Source organism: Vombatus ursinus, unplaced genomic scaffold, assembly GCF_900497805.2.
Source record: "Vombatus ursinus unplaced genomic scaffold, bare-nosed wombat genome assembly UNPS02000580.1, whole genome shotgun sequence".
Taxonomy (NCBI): domain Eukaryota; kingdom Metazoa; phylum Chordata; class Mammalia; order Diprotodontia; family Vombatidae; genus Vombatus; species Vombatus ursinus.
The window spans coordinates 9,109,212-9,126,335 of record NW_020940358.1 but is presented as its reverse complement, the minus strand read 5'-3'; the positions used below and the strand labels follow the sequence as shown (position 1 = coordinate 9,126,335).

The following is a 17,124-nucleotide window of genomic DNA, read 5'->3' as shown; positions in this document are numbered from 1 at the left end:
AAGTCTATATTTCATTCTGTTTTGGGGGCTGGATCTAGGAGAAATAATTAAGTCCAAACCCTCATTTGTCAGGTGAGGAAACTAAGGTTCAGAGAACAGTGACTTGCCCAGGATTATACTCATTTAGTACTTTGAACTTAGCAGTAGAGCTGGTTCTGGAATCCAGTGCTGCATTCTGGTGAGTTGGAGTTTGTTATGCTGTGACTTCCACCCATTGATCCTAGCTGTGCCCCTTGACCAATTCTGTCAACATTTATTAAGCTTCTACTATGTGAGGGTCAACCAATAAGTGAAGGCATCTTGTACCTAGATCTAGAAAGCCCTTAAGAAATGTTTGTTGAATTGAATGTCCCTGTGCTAAGTGCCAGGGATACAAAGGCAAAAATAAAACCATTTCTGTCTTCAATGTATTTTGTTCTCCTGGGGGCATGGAATATAACGTGTCATAGAAAAATAAATACAACATAATTTGAGGAGGAAGAAGTGAGAATTAACAACTTAGGGCAAAGGTGATCAGGAAAGGGTTTATGGAAGCAGTCTTACCTGATCTGAGCCTTGAAGGAAGATAAAGGTTCTTAGAAACAGAGATGAGCAGAAATGGTATCAGGTGTGGGGAACAGCTTGTGCAAATGCTCAGAGATGGGACAAGTAAAGCTAAGTTCAAAGAATAGCTAAAAGTGAAGTGTGGCTGAAACAAAGAGTGCATGAAAGGACTAATAGGAAATTAGACTCAAAAGGCAATTTGGAGTCAGATTGTGGAAGCCCTTGAATGCTAGGCCAGTGAGTTTGTATTTTATCCTGGAGGACATGGAAAGCCATTGAAGATTTTTGAGCATCAATCCTTCCTGCCATGTTACTCTTATTGAACAGATCTTTCTTCTCTAAACTAAACCCTCCTAGTTCTTTCAGCTGAACCTATGATGATATAGTCTGTGGTCCCCCTCACCATCCTGGCACATATCTCCTGAATGCACCTCAGTTTGTCTATGTCCTTCATAAAATGTGTCAATAATGAGATTGGTGAGGGGAACAGTATGTGAAAGAGTACTAACCTGGGAGCCAGGAGCCCAGGGGCTCTGTGCCAACTCTACTACCGAGTACTAATTAAGTAATCCTGGGCAAGTCACTTCTCTCTGAATGTGTTTCCTCACCTGACAAATGAGGGTTTGGACTTAATTATCTCTCTTCAGTCCAGTCCTTGAAACAAACCAAATGAAAACAAACAATGATTGTAAATTCTGCTTTACGTAGTGTTGAATTCTCTCTGTTCCAGGTACTTATGTGATGACAGTGACAGCCAATGATGCTGATGACAGTACCACTGCCAATGGTATGGTGAGGTACCGCATTGTGACTCAGACACCTCAGAGCCCATCCCAGAATATGTTTACAATTAACAGTGAAACGGGAGATATTGTCACTGTAGCAGCTGGACTGGACCGAGAGGTAAGATGAAGTGGGTGGGTTGATATCTCTGGTGATAATGGCCCCCATTTGACAACATTAATCTACTTTTTGAAGAGAATTGCAAGATGTTCCCAGCACGAGAGAAAATCTGATTTTCATCTGCATTTGTGTGTTCCTATTCAGCAGTACAGTCTACTTTACAGCTTCCAAAAATCCATGTTGTGCTATTTAGACTTTGCAATTTTGAAATAATCAGGAAAATTGGCCCTAGGATGTTTGTTCTCATGCCTCTGAGTCCAAGTGTAATGTCATGAGGAGAGCCTCATGTGTAGTGGATTCACCACCCAGCACGTTAATGGACTCCCCTGCAGTTGCCTATCTATTTGTCATTTTCCATCTGCTCATCAGTAAGAAGAGCCACAACACTACGATTTGTACATCCTAAATGGGATCCTGCCCCTAAGAAGCCCTCTCCCCTTTGCCTTTCCAGACCACAGACACCCCAGTCCCTGTATGGCTCTGTCTCTGGGGCCTTTGGTACACTACCACTGCCTTTCTGAACATGAGCTCCTGTTGCTGCCAAATTGAGGCTCTCTGGGGCTGAATGCAAACTCTTCCTCAGAAGTGGAAGACCTCAAAACATGATATTCTTCCTGGGCAGTACACTTTATGCTTCTCCAATTGCCTTCACAATGATTATCTCCTACAATCCTCATAGCACCCCTACTGGTATGGTACAATAATAATTATACAATAGTGTCCTGAACGGAGACACTATGGTGTAGTAGATAGAATTCTGGGTTGGGAAACAGGAGGATTAAGGTTCAAAATTGACCTTTAACACTGAAGAAGTGTGTGACCTTGCTGAGGCTCAGACAACTTCATAAGACTTAGGTACTACATTGAAGAGAGGTTGGAATTGTGTTTATGTTATAAGTTCTCATACTGGACTTTCCTATGCTGATACAATCATAGGTCTTTAGTATATTGGTATCTGAGTGACTATGGGACAGCTAGATGGCACCATAGTGCATGGAGCACTGGGGCTGGAGTCAGGAAGACCTGAGTTCAAATCCAGCCTCAGAAACACACTAGCTGTTTGACCCTGGGCAAGTCACTTAATCCCTGGTTACCTCCATTTCTTCATCTATAAAATGGGGATAAAAATAGCACCTACCTCCCAGGGTTGTTATAAGAATGAAATGAGGTAATAATTATAAAATGCTTAACATAGTACCTGGCACATAACATTATATAAATGTTAGCTATTATTAACATTGAGGAAGGTAGGTGGATAGAGATCTGGGCCTGGAGTCAGACTCATCTTCAAGAGTTCAAATCTGGCCTCAGGCACTAGCTACATGACCCTGGACAAGTCATTTAACCCTATTTGCCTCAGTTTCCTCTTTGTGAAATAAGCTGAAGGAAATGGCAAAACACTCCAGGATCTGCCAAAAAAAAAAAAAAACTCAAATGGGGTCACAAAGAGTCAGACATGACTGAAAATGGACTGAACAAATTATTACAGTTATTACTAAAGAAAAGTATTTATAAGTGTCAATGAATAATATCATAGATTTTCATCAGGTTTTTAAAGAAGCTATATTAGCTTATTTCTCTAGTGGTAATAGTTTACAGTGATTCATTTTTAAACTTTAATTCATTTTTTTAGAGCCAGCCTCCTGAAATGATACTTCTTTTAAAGCAAAAAATATTTCTTTACATTGAAAAAAAACATTGGTTAAAGGTCATACTCAGATTTCATGCAACTCAGGTTCAGAAAATAAATGTCCCTTATCCAGAAACATAAAGTAATTGCTCACATCTCTATAGCCCAGGAATGGAGAACCTGCGGCCTCGAGGCCACATGTGGCCCTCTAGGTCCTCAAGTACAACCCTTTGACTGAATCCAAATCCATTGGGATTTGTTCTGTGAAGTTTGGATTCAGTCAAAGGGCCACACTTGAGGACCTTGAGGGCCAAGATCGCAGGTTCCCTATCCGTGCTGTAGCCCTTTACAATTGACAAAGCTCTTTTGTGGTGATAACTTTGCATGGGAAGTAGTGGAATTGTTGTCTCCATCAGACACTTACTAGTTGTGTGACTCTGGGCAAATCACTTAACTTATGTTTGACTCAGTTTCTTCATCCATAAAATGAGTATAATAGTATCACCTACTTCCCAAGGTGACTGTGAGGATAAAATGAGATAAGAATTGTAAAGCACTTAGCACATTGCTTGGTACATGGTAAGTACCAGGTGAATGTTAGCTATCATCATCATCATTATCATCATCATCATCACTATTATCTCTCAGATGAGGAATCTAAGGCTAAGCGAGACTAAATGCTTAGTAGAGCCAAGGCTAGAACCCAGAACTCTCCTGAGTTTTAGGCCATTGCATTTTCTGTTACACCCAGCTGATCATGAACATCCACTGATTTCCAGCAAAGACTATGTGGCCAGAGAAATGCCAAACAGGTTTGAGAAGCATCTGTACCCTGAGAGGTGCCTAAAGGTAAGGATTATAAAGGCTAGAGAACCAGCTTTAGCCAGTAAGTCTTGGCCCTGAGGGCTCTGAGTACTTTGAATGCCTGAGATGGGGAGTCATATTTGTTTAAAAAAAAAAACTTGGCCCATTGTATCACCCTGAATTCCCAGCAATGCTCATCAACCAGACCCAGCAAACAGGATGTACTTGGTACATGCCAGCTTTTTTCCACCATGCATTCTAAACCATTAAAAGAAGAGCAGGATAAATAGTGACTTTCCCCCCATCATCCCTTGAGAAAGCATTTTCCCATATAGCATAAATGGCTATCTGGGCACCTTGCCACTTAGTTCCATCATGGGCAAATCAAACACTGTCAAACTTTACAGTTACAGAGGCTATGTTTATCTTGCACTTCTCTAGACTGACAGTATGTAGCAGCTCCTCTGTCACTGTCCACAGCAGGGGCTGAGTTCACCCAGGAGCTCCCAGAGAGACCAACAGTGCCCCTCTGCCAGCTTCACTTCCCAGCACACAGTCTGACAGGCATGTTTGCTCTGTAACCAGAGAGGCCCGACAATGATTGTGAAAAATAATTTACCCTAGATAAATAATTTGACACTCAGAACCTTGTGGAAATGCTGGTTACACATCAGAACAAACACTGTGGTTTTTGACTGGCTGGCTGTTTGTTGGCTGATGCTGAAACAGCTGTTTCCCAGTGGCAAACTCTCGTTTTTACCCCCTGAGTTTTCTTTGGGTTTAGTGCATCTGCAGATGCCGCTGGAGAATGATCCTCTAGGGGTGTAATGGGAGAGAGAGGGAGAGCAGAACAATAAATTGAGAGCTCCACAGTGGATGGGCAACAACATATGGTTTTTTAAGATGTTGTTTTCTCATGATGAGTCTAACAGAACAATGAAGTGCTGCCTTCCATGTTCCCTGGTACTCACATCTGGTGAGGTTCTGTTCCTAGAATTGTTCAGTCCTAAAGAATACAGCCGAGTATCTACTAACTGGGACGACAGGTTCCTGAAGCCTTCTACCTGTAGTCAAGTCAGTTAGTTTCCATCATTTTGTTCATTTTATGGAAATAAATTCCAAATTATAAAGTTTTTAAAAATCCCATCTCGTACCTGCCACTTTCCCCAGCATTTCCAAACATCACAGTATGGTCAGCTTTTGTTTCATCTCACTGAAAGATGTGAAAGAAGAAGCCAATGTATATTTCTATTTGACCTTGGAATGTGTGATTTATTTACCTCTCAGTTCTATTTATCTCAGACTGATATTAAAATAAGTTTGCAGTCCCCAAATAAAAGTCTTGCCACCTAGATTTTACAAGTTCCCATCCTGCACATCCTCAATCCTGGATCACTATCCATCTTCCCTCTCTATTCCTACTCCCAAGCCACTGAACATTGCTGGAAGAAGTCACAAAATCATGTCAATTGGTTCTACTCCAATTGTTATCTAACAAAGTGTTATCTAACTTCAACTGGGCTATTATGGCTGCACCACAATCCTTTCATTCATTTCTGATTGACCCTCCGTCACTTTTCCCACGGTCTCTTCCAAACCTTCTCCTGCCTCCTCAAGCTCTCAAATCTGACCCTACTCACTTCGTAATCGATGCCCTGGCTTCCTACTTCACTGAGATCAAGGCCATCCATCCTGGGCTCCTTCTACCTGCCTCCTCCATATCTCAAAATCTCTACATCTTCATCTATTCCCTTCAGCTTTGTTCTAGCCCCAGAGGAGGAGATGCCCCTTCTCTTTGCAAAAAATAATCCCTGTAGCTGTTACTTTGATTCCATCCCTCCCCTGTCTTTCAGGAACATTCCTCATCAATCATTCTTTCTCTCTTTTATCTTCACTCTTTCCCTATCTAGTGTCTCCTTTCCTACTGCCTAAAAATATATTCATCTCTCTTATCCTTAAAAAATCTTCCCTTGACACTGCCATCCACTTAAGATATCAGCCTATATTGCTTCTCCTTTTCACAGAATCACAGAATTTCAGAGTAGAAAGGGACCTTAGCGGCCATCTACTCTAACCCAAAGCCAAAAAAAGAATCCCCACTACAACTTATCTGACAAATGGTCATCCAGCCTTTGCTTGAAGACCTCCACTGAGCAGGAATACACTCCCAGGAGGGAGCCCATTCTACTTTTGGACAGTTCTAATTATTAAAAAGTTTTCCCCTGTTGTCAAACCTAGATTTGTTTGGTTTTATTTATTTATTTTTTTTTTGCAATTTTCAACTATTTCTCCTAGTTTGGCCCTCTGGGGCCAAACAGAATAAATCTAATCCTTCTTCCACTTCATGGCCTTTCAAATGCTCAAAGACAGTTACATTGTGTCCCAAAAGCCTTCTCTTTTCTAGGCTAAATGTTCCCAGTTTCTTCAACTTTTGTTATTTAACTCCTAGAAACTCCTTATATTCACTACCAAATTTCTCCTAAATTCTTTATAATTCAGCTTACCTTCCCACCTCTCTACTGAAACTGTTCTGACAAAAGTCACTAATGGTTTCTTATTGTGCAATTAAAAAGCTTTTTCTCATTTCTCATTGTCCTTGACCTTTCTTCACTTTCAACAGTTAATACTGTTAACCATCCATTCTTCCTGAATACTCTCATCTCTCTTTTTGCTGTCTCCTAGGTCTCCTACTACCTAACTGACCACTCCTTGGTTTTCTTCAATGATTCATCATTTTCTTCCTACCTGCTAAGCATAGGTATCTCCCAAGGCTCCAACCTGGGCCCTCTTCTCTTCTTCCTCTATACTTTTTTCCTTGGTAATCTCACATACCTGTAACTGTTCAACTGTCATGCAAATGACCCAAATTTTTACATTCAGTTTTAATCTCTCCCCTGAACTCTAATCTCACTTCTCCAGCTGCCTGTTGGGTATCTCAACCTAAATTACCTATAACACAAATTCAACTTGTTAGAAGAAGAACTTGTTACCTTTTGTTCTAAACCCAATTTTCCTCCTAAGTTCACTATTTTTGTTGAAAGGACCATTATTCTAGCCGCTCTTTTTGTGGTGACAAAGAATTGGAAAATGAGGAGATACTCATCAATTGGGGAATGGCTGAACAAGTTGTGGTATATGAATGTAATGGAATATTATTGTTCCATAAGAAATGGTGAGCAGGAGGACTTCAGAAAAAAACTGAAAAGACTTGCATGAACTGATACTGAGTGAAGTAAGCAGAACCAGGAGAACACTATACACAGTAACAACAATATTGTGCAATGACTGACTTTGTTAGACTTAGTTCTTCTCAGCAATGCAATGATCTAAGACAATTCCAAAAGACTCACAATGCAAAATGCTATCCACATCCAGAGAAAGACCTATGGAGTCTGAATGTAGATTGAAGCATACTATTTTCTCTTTCTTTTGTTGTTTTTTTTTTCTTTCTCCTGGTTTTTCTCTTTTGTTCTGATGCTTCTTTCACAATATGACTAATGATCATACATGTATAGCTTATATTAGATTACATACCATCTTGGGGGAGTGGAGGGAAGGAGGAAAATTTAGAACTAAAAATCTTATAGAAGTGAATGTTGAAAACTAAAAATAAATATTTTTAAAAGGACCATTATTCTCTAAGTTTGAGGTCTCAGAGTTGTCAGATGGCTCTTCCCTATCTCTCACCACACACATACCTTCTGATTTTGTGTGCACAATATCTCTCCACATGATGGAGCCTGCCCCTACTGGCTTGTGAAGGCTGACTATTACATTCTCAGTGTGATTACTTGTTGCCGTTGTTCAGTTTCAGTTCTGTCTGATTCTTCATGACCCCATCTGGGGTTTTCTTGGCAAAGATACTGGAATGGTTTGCCATTTTCTTCTCTGGTTCATTTTACAGATGGAGGAACAGAGGCAAACAGTGTTAAGTGACTTGCCCAGGGTCACACAGCTAGTATGTGTTTAGGGCAGATTTGAATTCAAGAAGATGAGTCTTTCTGACTCTAGACCCAACACACTATCCACTACACCAACTAGCTACCCAAGATGATTTACACCTTTGTAATACTGTTTTGTTGGTTGGTTAGACAAGAAAGTAAAGGGGGAAATATTAATGATAAAAATTACACTTAAAAGCACATCATGCATACTTTTTTTGAGAGCTAGTTGTTAAACATTTACCAGCTCCATTCCTTTCTGTACTCTCACTGCCACCAGCCCTGTTCAGATCTTCCTCAACACTCATCTGGACTCTTTTAATAGTTTCTCAATTGGTCTCCTTGCCTGTGGGTTCTCTGATCTCTAATCTATCCTTCACCCGTTCCCAAAATAAAGATATGAGTCTGACAGTGTCACTCCGTTTCCTTGAAGAGATAATTTCCTGAGTCTAGCATATGAAGGCTTCCACAATCTGTCTCCAAGCTAACATTCCAGCTTTATTTCACATTGTTCTCCTTCATGCACCCTGTGTTCCAGACAGATTGGACTACTATCTGTTCTTGAAATATAGCATCACATCTCCTGTCTTCACAAATTCACACAGGCCATCCCCTTTGTTTAGAAACATACTCCCTCCTCATATCTGCCTTTCAGAATCCTTTCCTTCCTTTCATGCTAAACTTTGGTACTCTCATTCTCCTAAAGCCTTTCCCTATGGTCTCTCATAGCTGAAAAACATCCATCCTATCTCCTCCAGGAAAAATGTAAGTTCTTGAGGGATAGAGATTATATTCTTTTTTTATCTTTGTATAGAGCAAAGTGCTTTGTACATTGTAGACATTTAATAAATGTTTGATGAATTAATGCTAATAACTGAATGGCTAAGTGCTGGCCTCAGCCTACTTTCCTTTAACATCAGGTCCTTTGATCAAGCTTTGAAAATGGCCCTAGATAACTTACTCCCAGATTTGAGGATGTCTTGAAGAAGGTCAAAGCCTTTAACTTCTCCCCTCAGAAAGAGCTAGCCTTAAAATGGGCAAAGTACATAAGCAATTTCATGCTGTGACCTGAGGGGCTCTAGGAAGCATCTCTCACCTAAAAATGTCTCCCCTATTCAGTTTCCCCAGCCCCTCAAGTTCCATTATTATTATAGTGCCTGCTCCATGCTTTTTTCAAATCAGCAAATACCTTTTTTTAGAGTGACATACCCAGTACAAATGAATTTATCAGAACACTTTCTTCCATGACAAAAATTTTTAGAGCAGGAGTTCTTAATTTTGTTTGTGCCATGGATTCCTTTGGAAGTTTGGTAAAACCTATGGATCTCTTCTCAGAATAATGTTTTAAAATGCAAAAAATAAAATGCCTAGGGTTATAAATGAAACCAATTACATTGAAATAGCTATCAAAATTTAAAAAAAACAAGTTCATGGAGCACAGGTTAAGAGCCCCTGGTTTAGGGAGTAATAACTACAGCAAAAGCATGCTAGAGGGGCAGCTAGGTGGCACAGTGGATAGAGTACTGGTCTTGGAGTCAGGAGGACTTGAGTTCAAATCCAGCCTCAGACCCGTAACACTTACTAACTGTGTGACTCTGGGCAAGTCATTTAACCCCAATTGCCTTGCCAAAAAAAAAAAAAGCATGCTAGGAAAGGGGCTATTGGTAATGAAACAGTAGATGGGAGAGGGAGACAGAGGTAATTACATTTCACTTTGTGAGCAGTGGAATGGTGACCACTGGTTTAAACACAAAACTTAATAGGACTTCTGACCAGGAAGCTGACAATAAGTCAAGTCAACAAGCATTTATTAAATGAGTACTATATGTCAGGCATTGAGATAAATACAGGAGAAAGAAAGGCAAAAACATGGTCCCTGCCCTCGAGAAGCTCATATTCTAGTGGAGGAATACTATGTAAATAAATAGATGCATAAAAGACATATACAGAATAAATGGAAAGTAATCTCAGAGAAGCAGCTAGGTAGTGTGGTGAATAGACCACTGGCCCTGGAATCAGGAGGACCTGAGTTCAAATCTGACCTCAGACACTAGCTGTATGACCCTGGGAAAGTCACTTAACCCTGTTTGCCTCAGTTTCCTCTGGAAAAGGAAATGGCAAACCACTCCAGTATCTTTGCCATGAAAACCTCAAATGGGAGTCACGAAGAGTCAAACATAACTGAAATGACTGAACAACAACAGCAAAAAAATCTCAAAGGGAAAGGTACTAGCAACTAAGAGACCAGAAAAGGCCTCCTGCAGAAGATGGCCTTTGAGCTGAGTCTTAAAGGAAGCTAGCTAAGAGGTGCATGTGAAGTGAGAAAGCATTCCAGCTTTGGGAGATAATGAGTGAAAGAATGCAAGAATAAGAGATAGAAGTGTTATGCACAAAAAACAGCAAGCAGTTCGGTGTAGTTGGATCATAGCTTTTCTACCTGGAAAGGCAGAAAGGGGCCGAGTTCTGAAGAGATTTAAATGCCAAACAAAGGATTTTATATTTGATCCTAGAAGTAGTAGAGAGCCACTGGAGTTTACTGATTGGAAGGAGAGGTGGCAAGGTCAGACATATGCTTTAGGAATATCATTTTGTCATCTAAGTAGGGAGAAACTTGAGGTAGGGAAACCAATTAAGAGGCTATAGCAATAGTCCAGCCAAGAGATGATGAGGGCCAAAATTAGGGTAGTAGCTGAGAGTGGAAATAAGGGGACATATACAAGAGATTTTCCCCTGCATTTATCATGATGCCTGACACAGAGTACTCATTTAATAATTGATACAAGATTTGGCAAATTATTATATATGTCAGGTTAATGAGAATGAAGAGTTGAGAATAAAACTCAGGCTATGAATTTGGGTGACTGGGATAATGGTGATGGACAGTAATAAAGAAATCTGGAAGAGGAGAGAATTTAGAGGAAATATGAGCTCTATTTTGAATGTGCTCAGTTTGTGGTTCTTATGAGACATCCATTTGAGATGTCCAAAAGGCAGTTAATTGGTGACATAGGACTTTAGCTGAGGAAAGAGGCTAAGGATACGTTGATCTGAGGATTATCTGTATAACGATGATAATTGACCATGGAAGCTGATGAGATTCCTAAGTGAGATGATATAGAATAAAAAGATAAGAGGGCCAAGGATAGAGTCTATGGGATATCAGAATCTGGAAAATAGAATGAAAAGGAACAGTAAGACAAACAAGAAAACCCAGAAGTCACAAAAACCCAAAGAAGAGAGAGTATCCAAGAGGAGAAAGTGATCACCCATCTCATATGGTGGTCAAGGGGGATGAGGAGTGAAAACATACTCTTAGATTTGGCAATTAAGAATTCTTCGATAACTTTGAAGACAGTAGTGTCAGCTAAATGATGAAGTCAGAAGCCAGGTTTCAGAGAGTTTAGAAAATAGCAAGAAGAGAGGAAATGGAGACACCAAACTTAGATGATTTTATCAAGGATTTTAGTTGTGAAGGGGAAGAAAACTACAAAATAATAGGTAATGGGGAAGGTAAGATCAAGTCAAGGTTAAAAAAAAAAACACAATTCAGTAGACATGGATTCTTAAGTCCCATTAGATTGAGAGACACTGAAGATAAGGGAGAGAAGTAAGGCTGATAGTGGAAAAAATCTTGTATAAAATATGGGAGGGGATGGGACCAAGGGTGCCGGTAGAATGGTTGACCATGGCAATGACAAGGTTCGTGTCTTCTGAAAATGTTGTAAGGATAAGATAGTTCAGTTCTCTGGGTCTAAAGGCATGACATGGTCAGTCTGCTCCAGTTGCATGTGGCCACACTGATATGGCAATGTAGAAAAGTAGACTCTGAGAAGGGGAGAAACAGAACCTTCTCTGAGGTGATAGCCCAGTCCTGGGAAGGAGGAATGATCATTCCTGGTAGCATGGGGCCAATGAAAGACTTCAAAGCGGATTGAAAGCATAACCTTGTTCTCCTCTCCCTAACCCTCTACATACATATTAACCCTAGGGTAAAGCCCTGTTTGTCTGTATTGTTTATAATAGTGTGTACCATTCCAATCCATATTCTCCTATATACACTCCATAGAAGATCCACTCCATATACTGGAAGCTTTCCTTGTTTGGGCCTTTTTTTTTTCCTTTTATGGGTGCCAGTACAGAATAATAATAATAATTGTTGACATTTATATAGTGCTTTACTATTTACAAAGCATTTTACCTATATTATCTTATTTGATCCTCACAATAATCCTTATTTTCAAAGAAATTAGCCTGATTGAGACCTGGTTATTGAGGCCACTTGGGAGCTTTCCTATAAGACGAGTGTTGTGACTCCCCAAACAGAGACTTGCCTATAGCAAGGCCCGTCTCCATAAATGTGCCTGACATTGAAGGCAGAAAAGGAAAAGCAAAGATATTAGAATGGTGATGATTTTGAAGTTATCTTACCTGGATCCCATTAATCTGGATGTAAATATGGCTACAAAGCTCTCTGTCCATTGACTCATTATGACTCTGCCTAATTGGATGGATCCCTTAGGAAGATAAAGATAATTGGACTGCACTTCATAAAAATATATTAAAAGGAGACTGGTTTTGCAACAGTTTGGTTTAAGCTGTTGCTGGCACAAGGGTGAAGAATACTGAGGATCGAACAAAGCCACACAGATGTCATTGACTAGGAAGGAGAAGAAAAATGATTTAATTTGGATTTTTCAATTTTAAAGAATCAAAGATTCAAAGCCATATTGAAAAGGCCAGACTAAAAGGAAATGGTTCAAATCAAACAGGTGCTCTGAAGTGGCAAAAGTCAGGCAGAGGTAAAAGGATTGTTATGGAATGTATTTCATGTAGGGGTGTGGGGGAGACAGAAGGTGAAGGAAGATGAGGAGATGGAGGGAGGAATCAGATGTTGTTTGGAATCAGGAATATGAGGATTAGTGAGAAAAGGCAGAGAAGGTAAACCAGATCTATGGGAAGCTAGTAAAAGTGTAAGTCTGAGAGGCAAGGAAGCAGGTTAGTTATAGTAGAAAGAGTCCGTATCAATTCTGCTTTTTGCTTAGCACAGCTCCACTTTTGAGTCGGGGTTAGAAGCGACCCTAAGAATCACCTCATCTAACCCATACCAACAGGAATCTCCTTTGGAACTTCACTAAAAAAGTGTTCACTCAGCTTTTGCTTCAAGCTTTTCCCCAGGGTGGGAGAAAGCAGAACAACCTCAGTTGGCCCATTCAACTTTGGGACAGCTGTAATTCAGAGAAAATTAAAGAGCCGTGAGAGAGTAGGATGATAGAGGGGCAATCTGCTAGAGAAGATGGGATAGAATGGAATCAAGAGTACATGTAGAGAAGTTTGCCTTGGCAAGAAGGACCAACTCTTTATGCATGAGAGAGATGAAGGAGCAGAGAGTGGGAGAGGACTTGCCTAAGGTATACACTGATTTGCATGATAGAATCATGCATTTGGAGAGACATTTGTTGCCAAATGCATGAATTAAAATGGTGGAGGAACTTAACTAATTTCACTTGAAGAAAAATCCTATTTATTCAGTGGAATAGCATTAATCCTAATTGTAATCCTAATTTACTGGGGGCTAAATCAAATAAAACTATCAGTTTGGCTGGATATAGCCTGCTACCTAGATCCCTAACTACCTAAATATAATAATAAGTATCTCTGTCCCTAAGTATCTATATACCTAAGTACCTAATTAACTGATAGCCTAAGTGCTTACAAAAGTATCTTAATACCTAAGTAAATATGTAACTAAGCTCCTATGTATCTAATTACCTCTAGATATCTTAGTGCCTTAGTTCTTATGTCATTAAGTACTTAAGTATCTAAGTTTAGCTTCCTAAGTACCTAATTAGCTGTGTTCCTAAGTACCTATATACTTAAGCACCTACTTATATACCTAAGTAACTAAATACCTAAGTAACTAAATGTTTAATTAGGTACCTAGTTACATATGTAGCTCTGTTGCTAACTACCAATAAACCTGGTACCTAATTAACTAATTACCTAAGTACCTAACAACAACTAAGGGCCTAAGTACTGAAGTATCTAAGTTCCCAAGTACCTAAATGCTTAAGTACTGAATTACCCATGTACTTAAGTACCTAAGTGCCTAATTACCAAAGTACTTATATACCCAAGTGCCTCTATTCAATCTAGTTCAAACTAAACCAGTTTAATCAAGGTCAAACCAGTTCATGCTGAATCAAACTGGTTCAATCAGGTTCAAACCATTTCATTGTACTCCAAAGGTACCTAAAAAGGTATGGGTGTCTAAATACTTAATTATCAAAATATTTTAAGTGCCTAAGTACTTAATTACCTAAATGCCTATGTAACTAGGTGATTAAATGCTTAATTATCTAATTACTTAAATGCCTAAGCACTTAATTGATTACTGAGTCCCTAATTATCTAAGTGCTTAAGTACTTTATTACTAAGTATTTAAATGGCTATACCTAGGCACTTAAATGTTTAATTACACAAGTACCTAATGAACTGATTACCTAAGACCCCAATTACCTAAATGCTTAAGAACTTAATTAACCATCTAAGTGTACCTAATTACATAATTATCTAATGCCTGATTATCTATGGACTTAATTACCAAGGTACTTCTATACTTAAGTGCCTATTGAATTATTGTTATTGAATTATTGAATAATTCAGTTCAAACCAAATAGTTTCAATCTGATTCAATCCAGTTCTAACAGGTTCAAACCAGTTCTGTTCCATTCAAATCATTTTTATGTGGTTCAAACCAGTTCTATCCAGTTCAGTCCTGTTCAGATTAATTCAACCCAGTATAAACATATTTGGTCAGTTTCAAATTTATTTAATCCAGTTCAAATGTACCTAAATTGGTACTAGGTACCTAAATACCTAATTACAAATGCCTCTAAGTACCTAAGGAACCTTAAAAATTCCTAAGGACTTAATTATCTAAGTGCTAACCTACCTAATTACCTGTGTAACCAAGTACCTATTTACCTAATTACCTAAAGACCTAAATGTCATGTCCCCAAGTACCTAAATATCTGAGTACCTAATTGACTGATTTCCTATAAGTACTTATGTACCTAAGTGCTTAAATACCTTTGTAGTTATATACTTTAATTCATAACTATGTTTATATAGATATCCTTAAGTCCCTAAGTACTTAAGTACATTGGTGTCTAAGTACCTAAGTGCCCCTAGTTGAGCCTGAGGAGGCCAAGTAAAACAAGACCAATCCCTCCTCCACGTGATAGGCTTCAGATGCTTAGAGTCAGCTCTGTTTTCCACCCAAGTCTTTTCTTTTTCAAGCCAAACATTCCTAAAGTTTTGATACATTGGTCTATCATTCTCTTATCATCCTGACCACCCTCCTCTGGATACACTTTCTGATTTTAGAAATGAAAGTGAGAAACCCTTAGGTTTTGATCCTCTCTAGGCTGCTGGTTTGCTTTTCAATCCCGGATAATCCATGTTCAAACAACTTTTAGTGGGAGAAGAGAAGAGGAAGGGAATGGCCCACTATGTGCCAGGCACTATTCTAAATGCTTTTTTATTTCTATTTATACAAACTATCTTATTTACAATTAGTAGGAACCTACTCTTTGCAAAGGACTGTGATAGGTAAACTAAACTAAAAATTCCTCGTAGAGTTCACAATGAGAAGATAATATATGATGCACTCTCAACTAAAAGAAAATGAGAGACAGCATGGTACAGTGGAAAGCACCAAAGTAGGAACCAGAGGACCTAGTTTCAAATCCCAGTTCTGTGACTTGCTACCTGCATGACCTTAGGTGAGCCCTGTGTTCTTTCTTGGCCTCATATGTAAAAGGAGAGGGTTGGACTTGACCTCTAAGGTCGCTTCAAGCTCAGTCTATGTGCTGTAATTGTCAATGTCCTTCCTAAATCATCGTATTCCAAACTGAACATAGTACTCCATATGTGACCTAAACAGCAAAGTACAACAATATTATCACTCCCTTATTTTAGATGTTAGGGGCCTGTTAATAGAGGCTAAGGTTGCATTAACTTTTTGGCTATCAGACCAACACTGGTGACTGACATTGACCTTTGAGTTCACTAAAACACCCATGTCTCTCTTACATGTGCTGTTGTTTGGCCATGTCTCCCTACTCCTGAACTTGTCCAGTGGATTTTTTGAACCAAAGTGTAAGACTTTACATTTATCCTGATACAATTTTATCTTATCAGTTTCAGATGGTCATTTCAGTCTGTCAGGATTTTGGGGGGACCTGATTCTGTCATCTAGTATATGAGCTATTCCTCTCAGGTTCATGTTGCCTGCCAATTTGATTTGAATGCATCAAGTTCCAAATCCAACTATCCATGCATCTCTCTGCATCTTGTCTATAAGGATGCTATGAGAAGATTTTTCAGACAATTTGCTGAATGTAGGTACATTATTTCTGGGCATTCCCCAGATCTATTAGAATATTAGCCCTCTCAAGAAAGGAAATAAGGCTAGCCTGGTATGGTTTGTTCTTAATGAATCCATGCTGGCTCACAGTGATTACCATTTCCCTTTCTAAGAGCTCACAAGCCATTCATTTAATAATCTGTCCTAGAATTTTACCAGGAATTCAAATCAAGAACCCTGAACTATACTCTGAAAAATCCACCTTTTTCCCTTTTGGAAAATCAAAACATTTGTTGATCTTCAGTTTTATAGTGCCTCTTTTCTCCAGGATTTTTTTTAAAGATAATGCAGAATGCCTCAGTAATCACATATGCCAATTCTTTCAGTTTACAAGAATGTTGTGCTGATTCATACCTGGTAACTTGAACTCATTGAGGGCAACAAGATACTCCCTATTTTCTCATTTATCTTGGTTTCCAATTCTCCATTAACCATTTTGTTCTGTTTTTTTTTTTCCTAGTCTAAAAATAATTTTCCTTGGTAAAGAAGCAAAAACAAAATAGCACTTGACTAGCTCCACCTTTTCCATGTCATCTTTTATCATTATCCCATATTCCCCAAGAGGTAGTCCTCTTACCATCAACATAGTTTTTTAAAAGTCTTTTTTGTTGATCTTAGCATGTAGAGCATGATTTAGTTTATGCTGGGCTTTCGCCTTTCTAACACTGTTCTTAAGGAACCATGCCACTCTTTTATTCGTCATTAGTTACATTCCCTTGCATCTACCTTCAGCATATCTTTTTAAAATCTGAATTTGTCTATGTGCTTTCAACCACCTGAACAATAACTAAAGCAAACCAGCATGTCCAATCAGAGAGAGAGAGAGACAGAGAGAGAGAGAGAGAGAGAGAGAGAGAGAGAGAGAGAGAGAGAGA

At 39.1% G+C, this 17,124-nt stretch overlaps 1 protein-coding gene across 1 annotated transcript in view; it reads left to right on the top strand.

Moving 5' to 3' along the window:
• The window catches only part of CDH4 (cadherin 4), a 1,142,022-nt gene that overhangs the window by 957,236 nt on the left and 167,662 nt on the right, over window positions 1–17,124 (top strand). The window contains exon 8 of the mRNA XM_027850675.1: window positions 1,274–1,446. Within this exon, the coding sequence (XP_027706476.1) occupies window positions 1,274–1,446 (173 nt within the window). The remainder of the gene's footprint in view (window positions 1–1,273; window positions 1,447–17,124) is intronic.